Source organism: Phoenix dactylifera, chromosome 6 (genome assembly GCF_051530095.1).
Source record: "Phoenix dactylifera cultivar Ajwa chromosome 6, Ajwa_hap1_PhDact_Kaust_v1.1, whole genome shotgun sequence".
In the NCBI taxonomy this organism is placed as follows: Eukaryota; Viridiplantae; Streptophyta; class Magnoliopsida; order Arecales; family Arecaceae; genus Phoenix; species Phoenix dactylifera.
In genome coordinates this window covers 32168210-32176357 of record NC_143195.1, presented here as the reverse complement: position 1 = coordinate 32176357, position 8148 = coordinate 32168210, and the positions used below count along the sequence as shown (strand labels likewise).

Here is an 8148-nt window from a genome sequence, read left to right as displayed (position 1 = left end):
CGAGTAGCTCACGAGCCCAAACGAGCTCTAGTCTCCCGCTGAAAGATCTTATTTCAGCACCATAATTCATAAAAATCTGACCACATAGAGAAAAATAGCATGTTATCGAGCCCAAGCCCGAGCTCGTAATTGAAACGAGCTTTACGAATTCAAGCCTGAGCCTTGGCTTTGCCAAGTAAGCCCGAGCTCAAGCCCAATACAGAGCTCGTTATCGAGCTCGAGCCCGAGCCCGAGCCCGAGCCCGAGCTTCTATGAAACGAGCCGAGCCGAGCTCTCCCAGGCTCGGGCTCGGCTCGGCTCGTTAACAACCCTATCATCTAGAGATCATAGTTTGGGGAAGTTTGATAAAGGATGTTAAATAATGCAAAGTAAAATATTATATTATATTTTTATTGGCCAAAATAGTGGAAAGCCCATGCAAAATTTCTTTGGTAAGTGAAATGAAGTACATTTTGAAACCAAGGAAGGGAGGAACAAAGAAAAAAAAAAAAAGAAAGAGAGGGAAGAAAGGTACAGGTTGCTTATGGGTTTGTGATATGGAATTGTCATGGAAAAATGCTGTGGGCTGGTGGGAAGAGAAAGAGGTGTGGATCGAGGGGGTATTCCCTCATTGTTATAACTCGAGATGGTTAGTCCATCTCTGCCTCTTTTCTTTTGAGCAAGCTATGTATCAAGTTGAGTCCCCCCATAAAATTAGCATATTTGAGATATGACACCTTTAAATCCATTTTTTTTCTTTTTCTTTTTGTTGTTATTGCATTTGATGCTGTCCAAGTGAAAACTCAAAACTTGCTGCAGAGAATTTGAACTTGGACAATCGTTGATGGAGGCCATGTGTTTCTGTTTGCAAGTGATGGCTCTTATTAAACCTAAGAGGAAAATCCTCCATATTTGATTGCTTGCCTCCATTTTATAGCGCGCATTCTTATTGAGAATAGTAGCATTGGATTCTCAATATATTATAGAGCTTCGCCTTACGATATTTCCTGTTACTCTGTTTTGTTTCATTATTGTTATTAGCATCTTGACTGCTATATGCAACCTTAAGCCCTCATTAGCACACACTTGCCAGAAGATTGTCACTTGTCGTAAAAGATATATTTGCTTACTGGGATGTGGCAGACTATGATAGTTATAACTCGAAATACAAGCAATAGATAGATACATAATACATCAATCAAACCATCACCAGTTTTGTTTGGTTCGAACATTAATTTTTTTTTTTTTCTCTGAAGAAAAGGGAGGTAATAACCATCCGTCCTTTATTGAATCTCATTTGTAGTATCTGTTCTTTCCAAGATCACTTGGTCATCCATCCTCAATCCATTGAAAATGTGTAGAGGAAATGTCTGATATCTTGCTAAAGTTCTCTTAGTTTTGTCATGGCCACCTCTGCCTCGGCTTCACCTGTAGCGAAGTAGCTCGAACTAATATTATGCAGTGTCTGCAATTGCCATTTGCTTCTCTCTATTCCTTCTTAGGTTTATTGAATGAGGAGGAGTGTGATCATGGAGGAGCCACCAAATTAGCAATTCAAGCATCAATCATGCAGACTATTGACAAAGTCTCACAATATTTAGCTCATTTACTGTTTGTTGGTTGATTCCGGAAGTGAGGAGACTAGCCACCTTTGGATGATCGACTGGCTTCTCGTTTCTTTTCATCTCTCTTCTTGCTTTTGAATTTTAGCTGAATATTTAGAAGGATCGGGCATCAGCTAGATTCTAAGCTTGCAGCTTCATCAACATGCTATGCATAAAGATATTGGCAAATTAAATGTATTCCATAATACGTTCTTTGATTCCTGTTGGGCAAGTGGGTCCGGTTGGTCTGAGCTTGAGTCCAGCCCATCGGTTAATGCACTGATGGTCATTCTTTCAATTGGGTCATATCAAGTTAAGCGAGTACTAGCTTTGATGCTTTGGGTTGTAAACAAGCTGAGGTGGAGTAGGAAAGACCAGCTCAAGATTAATTGGCGCATTTTGCAATTGAAATATAATACTCGAACCCATGGTCTGCCGTATCCATATTGGATCAGCATGAAATTCGGTACCGGTATTTTATCGTTGGAGAACTGGTATGGGACCGGTTCGGACCGCCACCGGTACACCTATTGGTACCGGTATGGTGGACCTTGCAGTCGAACCAATTCAATTCAATTTTTAGATGCAGTTGGGTTGCCAATATCCGTGGTCTCATCTAAATCTTATAGTTGGAACATAATATTTTCTATATAAACTATAATTGTATTTTAATAAATCAACATCAGATATATTTCATTTAAATAATAATATAATAATTTATAATATTTATTATTTATATGTTTCCATTTCATGTTTAATTTAATTAAAGAACCGAGCAGTGATCTACGGCGCAACTCTATCGAGCGGACGGTGTGCAAGCGGCCACGTGAGCATGAAATGCTGTTTGCGGTTTTAGAGGGTGCAGCTGATTCCCAACCAGTCTTGGTACTGGCCTGCCAAATAAGAAATCACTTGGACGCGGAGGCAGCGGTCTGAGGATAAGCAAGAATAATGAGTGGCGACAGCGTGGAGCTCTCGGCCGGCATGGCCTCCCAGATCTGCGACCAGATCCGATCCGTCTTCTCCTCCCCTCCCTCGCCTTCCCCGGTCGGATCCCGCGCCCTCCCGCCGCCGCTGGATGTCCTGGTGGCGGAGATTTCGGCGGTGGCCGCGGCTGCGGGGAAGGTGTTCGTCCACGGGGTGGGCCGGGAGGGGCTGATGATGAAGGCCCTCTGCATGCGCCTCTACCACCTCGGCCTCTCCGCCCACGTCGTCGGCGACGTCACCACCCCTCCCGTCTCGGCCGGCGACCTCCTCCTCGCCTCCGCCGGCCCCGGCAGCTTCTCCACCGTCGACGCCATCTGCGGCGTGGCCAAGTCCGCCGGGGCCCGCGTGGCGCTGCTGACCGCGCGGCCGGAGGCGGGGAGCGGGGCGTGCCGGAGCGCGGACGCGGTGGCGTACATCCCGGCCCAAACCATGGCTGACGGCGAGGAGGAGTCGGGAGCTCCGCTGGGGGCGAGGTTGCCGATGGGGAGCCTGTACGAGGGGGCGCTGTTCGTGCTGTTCGAGATGGTAGTGCTGAGGCTGGCCGAGGTGCTGGGCCAGGCACCGTCCCACCTCCGCTCTCGCCATACCAACCTCGAATAGATTTAGCAGCAAACGATGTTGGTAGTAGCAGTCGACCCAACTCGACGGGATGCAGCTTTTGTTAACCAGCTCAAGCCACCACCAGGATAAGGGGTTGCTGCTGCTACTATTTGGAATGAGAACGAGTCATACCACAATTCTTGCGCGATTTATCTGGAAGGACTCTAGTTATACTATTATATTTTTTTTTCTTGATTTTGAGAATGAAAGATTTGCTCCACAAAAAGTCACATTTACGTTCAGATAATTCTGCAACCAAAAGCTTCCAGAGGATGAATGTAATCCAAGGATTTATTTGGAATTGTGAAAATTCTTAGGTTGTTGGTTGTATTAGACATCTGGATCTGTTAGTGTTAGAAGGCTTCAGGAGTATTGGAAACACATATTTTTGTTCCTCATCTTTAAGCTCTTCCTAATAAAATCTTGTAAGCTGATTTAGGCTCATGGTGCATTTGGATACAACCTGTAACTCCCATACAGATGTAATTGAGGTTACATGTAAGCTGATTTTTCTATGTTTGCTGAAAGTTGCAATTACAGTCCACCTGCAATATCTAAATAAGGGACTACTGTGATCATTAGTATCAGTATATAATATTGTAACAGTACCGAGCTTGCTTATGGCAATCATAGAATGCGAAGCTGATGATTGAGCAGATTGTCGGCGACCGCCAGGCACTCATACTGGAAATAAGGTGAGGGATTGAATGAAAGCTTAAAGAATATAATTTTGTTACTGACTGTTACTCAAGACATCTTGTTATTTTCTCAGATGGTTAGCTTTAGCTCCAGTTTTGCTTTCATGTTTAATGGACCAATTAGTTTTCCCAGCAAACTAATTGCCGTTTGAATACCGAAATGAATATTTATACATTATATATAATTTCAAATGTATAATGTATTATTTATATGATAAATATATATGTTTCTAACTTTAGCACATATATGAAACCATAACTAGGCTAGTTAGCTAGCTATCTACATCTTTAAAAAAAAAAAAAAAAAAAAAAAAAAAAACCAGAGCATTTAAGAAAAGCAATACTATATGAAATCCGAAACAAGAATTTGAAGGCTAAAGAAAGAGCCCATAACAAGATTTTCAGGGCATAGCCGAACATACTCTTCAACTCCCTTCATCGATTCCGGTACGTACCAAAACCATCCTTGGTCGATACAGGATCAATTTTCAGACCTTGGTTAGGACACCGCAAATGTTTCAAAAGGCAACTCCTTTAAGTCATCTAAAACTTCCAACTTTTTTTAATCAAAAGGCATAATTTGAATCTGCTAACTATGTTTAAAACATGTCCTCTTCTGATCTGATCCTTGCTTGGGTTGCTTGAGTTGCTTGAGACAATGGCAGAATGATAAATTCAACTTCATGTGGACTAGCTTTGCAATATACTAGACACCTTCATATGCATGCATTACCTACTCATCAACTGACTCCTGATATGCCAGAACAAACATAAATCCCTCTTTAACAGGATAAGGGAACTTACAAGCGGAACTGGCATTAGAAACTCCTCTTTCATCTTTAACAAAACCAAAACTACATAGTTCGAGCAATTAGAAGAGAACTACAGCTAAAAGGAATCATCGAAGTCACGCCATCCTCTCTTTTTTTCTTCCCCCACTTTGGCTGGTTGGAGAGACTGCTAGACACCATCCTTCTTCTCTTTGGTTCCTCTTAGAATTACTATCATCTACCTCTGCGCTTCCATGCTGTGGGACCACCTTAAAAGAGTAGGCATGCGTTACAAGAAAGTAGTATGAAAGAAAACGAGCCAAAGAGGACAGAAATAGAACCATGGCATATGAGGATAAGAAGAAACTCAAATGCACAGCTTTCAATTAAATAGGCTTACTGCTATGCATTATATTTAGCAAGTGGATGATCTATTACCTTTGAATTCACTTTTTTTCGCGCGATTACTCATGCAAAGGCTGGAAAGTTGGGAGAAAGAAGATATTTGAGGGAAGTTATTCCCGATTTTGGCCATTGCATGAGCCTTTTTGTTAGCAGATACCGTTATAAAAAGTGAGGATTTTGATCCATTTCTATGTAGGCATCTTGCTTGAAGCATGTACCCTGTTCTATATTCTGTCTTATCTATCACAGCGACTGTGATGCATTACAAACAATATTAAGATCCATAAAAATGAAAGTTAACCTTAGGCTTGAGAAGTCAACCAGCAGTCTGTTTTGCTACAAGTTCAAATGCAGATGTAACCAATATTTTGGCAGTCAAATGGGAACTAACTTAAAGCAACAATACAAAGCAGTGAAAACGGAATATAATGAGAGGTATGATTAACAAATAAAGCAACACCCAGCGATAGGAAGGGGTGTTATATAAAGTTTACATAAAGGTATCTTCTACACAAAATTCACCATACTGGCATGAGATCCCATATCGATACTATTTTATTACAGCACGGATAATACTCAGTATAGTATTTGATTTGGCACCCTTGTACTATGTATCGATTCGGTATCAGTACAGTACATTCAGTACGGTAAACTCTGATTTATATTTTCTAAGTGGAATATAGGTGTTAAAGAAATGTGCCTAGTATCTGGAATACCTTCGTCTAGATTCATTCCCTTAAATGAATAATGTTATAACTACTTCCTTTTCCCCTTACGATGGAAGCAGCAATTATTTTACTGGATTGAAATTATAAACCGATGGTTTCAAGGACATAATGCAGTGGAGAAGAACCTTATTTTTTACATCCAAAGCCTTCCATATTCATGGCGAAGGCAATCAAGCAGCTAACTGAATCTCCACGTATGCCAGAGAAAGAGAAATCGTAATACCTGGGATGTACATTATTGGCTGATACATATGATGTATGTTATACTAGACTTGAGTCTAGTTTAATTAAGGTGCTACATAATGCATCTTACTAATTATATAGCATTACTAAGTACTTGGCACATGCAAAAGGAAGTAAACAATAGCCACAAGAGTCTTAGCTTGAGAGAGGAAAAGAAGGAGAAGGAAAAATATTTGCAGGAGTGCAAAAGGGGTGAGAATGCACCATGGAGTTCGCACTACGATAGTAGAGATAAAAAGCAAGGCCATATTAGGAGGAGGTGCACCCAACATGCATAAAACAATGAAAGGTTACTAAATAGGGATAATATAACTGTGGGTTAAAAACTAGGTTAAGTGTGTGCAGTGCCGAAAATTAAATGTTAATCGTTAAAAGACTGTATGTTAGAATTTGCTTAGAGAAAAGACTGGGCGGTAAGTTCTCCTGTTTAAAAAAAAAGAGTTAAAGAGCTGTTGAAACACCAAAACTTAATCATAAATAGATTTGCTACATGGACTGACAGCAAGCAGTCCCATCCCACTTATTTGAGACGGGAAAACTACCATCAGAATATCTGTTTTGCACCATACTGTATTGATGTCTCGAGTACAGTTGTTGTAGAGAATTTGTATATAAGCTTACGAGAAGGCGATACGAGGTAGAAAGATAATGTTAAGTGCATTCAGAGACTAATCTAAGAGGAGACTAGTAGTTAAGACTTGCCATCATCTTTCAGTCAGATAATATCTTGTGTAGTATTCTTTTTCTTTTTTTTTTTTTCTTTTTGATAATATGAGGCCCAAAGGCAAATTTCTTCTTTTCTTCTTCCTGGAACCTAGCATAGTTTGACATCCACTTGGCATGCTCTTCTAGCCCTGTGACGTGTTCTTTTGGTGATACCTCCTTAAGCAGAAGAGATTTGAAAGCAGAATAAGTTGCCGTAAGTTAATATAAATTAACTTCCTCATCCTCCTTTTTACACCAGAAGAGATCACTTCATCATACATCATGGAATAAACTTTTTAGAAATATCCATTCTATCCCTGATTTAATTCAAATATTTGGAAAAAAAATAAATAGAGTAAATATCTTCTACTCTCTTCTATTCCGTTTCTAAACGCAACCTAAAAGTAAATGCTTTTGGTGCTTTGCTTTAAAGCTTAATGTTCCTCAAAGCTGCCGTCGCTAACGTATTCTTATCCGGGATGTGACCAAAAACGGTAGGAAAGATGAACGAAGAGGAGCAAAGATATAAACCTGATCCTGCGATGCATCGTATCCCGGAAGAGCTCGCTTCCTCGTCCTCCTGACCGCCGAGTGCCGAGTTTCTGATAAAAGGAACAGCACACCCCAATTCAATATATAGTAAAATAATCACAATAAATAGCATGAAAAAAACTGCACAACGAGGGAGCTATGTAAAGAACTGAGAGCTGATGTCAAAAAGAGTTGCGGAAATTTGATCGGCTTCGGAAGCAAGCAGCCCATCATAATCCTAAGAAACATCAATTCCCCAACAACCCCTTCTTCCAAAGCGAAAAGCTGCCCAAGAACTTAAAAATATCTGAGGTTATTTTCGTAATTCTCCCTACTTTCTTTTCTTTTTTCAACCTTTTCTTGGAGTCACCGGATGCTGACGCGATCGAGCCGAGCATCCGGTCACCTCCCCCGTCCGCACTGCTGTACGAAACGCAAAGCAGGTACGCTCGACGGAGGGGGAGGCGGTGATGGGATCCATTTATCAGTCAAAAGAGCGGTGGGATCCTTGGCGTACCTGGCTGCTCCTCCTCATCCACCAGCGCCGGCGATCGCATGGGCCGGCCGGCGACGGATCTCGGCCGTGGGCCGTGGAAGTCGCGGGTGGACTCGGTGGCGCTGTCGGGGAGGTAGCGGTCGAGCGGGGGGTGGCGGCAGTTATCGGCGGGGGAGCAAGACGCTTGGAGGTCGGTGCCGGCGAACATTCGGCGGACGAAGGAGTCCTCCATCCAGTTGAGGAAGGAGGAGTGGCGCTCCTCCGTCCAGGGACCGGCGCCGGAACCGGCGTCCATCATCATCTTGAGATCCATCGATCGGACGATGGAGGAGGATGGAGCTCTGGGGGAGGTCTCGACGTTACTAATAATTATTATGAGCCCGAGCTAATCTCGGGATAGCG

The 8148-nt window shown here is 42.2% G+C and overlaps 2 protein-coding genes across 5 annotated transcripts; one reads left to right on the top strand and one right to left on the bottom strand.

The window, feature by feature from the left end:
* Nucleotides 1-2469: 2469 nt before the first annotated feature.
* Nucleotides 2470-3505, top strand: LOC103707699 (Sugar isomerase (SIS) family protein). Its single transcript, XM_008792289.6, has one exon. It carries the CDS (start codon nucleotides 2535-2537, stop codon nucleotides 3168-3170), a length of 636 nt encoding a protein of 211 aa, XP_008790511.1. The 5' UTR covers nucleotides 2470-2534; the 3' UTR covers nucleotides 3171-3505.
* Nucleotides 3506-4625: 1120 nt separating this feature from the next.
* On the bottom strand, nucleotides 4626-8148 carry LOC103707698 (uncharacterized). Of its 4 annotated transcripts, none has more exons than XM_088723706.2 (4): nucleotides 7768-8148; nucleotides 7251-7321; nucleotides 6219-6231; nucleotides 4626-4895 (listed from the first exon to the last, which is right to left on the bottom strand). In XM_088723706.2, the coding sequence occupies exons 1-4, from the start codon at nucleotides 8057-8059 to the stop codon at nucleotides 4873-4875; spliced, it is 399 nt and encodes a 132-aa protein (XP_088579832.1). In that variant the 5' UTR covers nucleotides 8060-8148; the 3' UTR covers nucleotides 4626-4872. The 4 variants fall into 4 exon arrangements, with proteins under 4 accessions (XP_088579832.1, XP_088579831.1, XP_008790510.1 ...); XM_088723705.2 differs by having other exon boundaries at nucleotides 4626-4907; nucleotides 7768-8147; XM_008792288.5 differs by lacking the exon at nucleotides 6219-6231 and having other exon boundaries at nucleotides 7768-8135.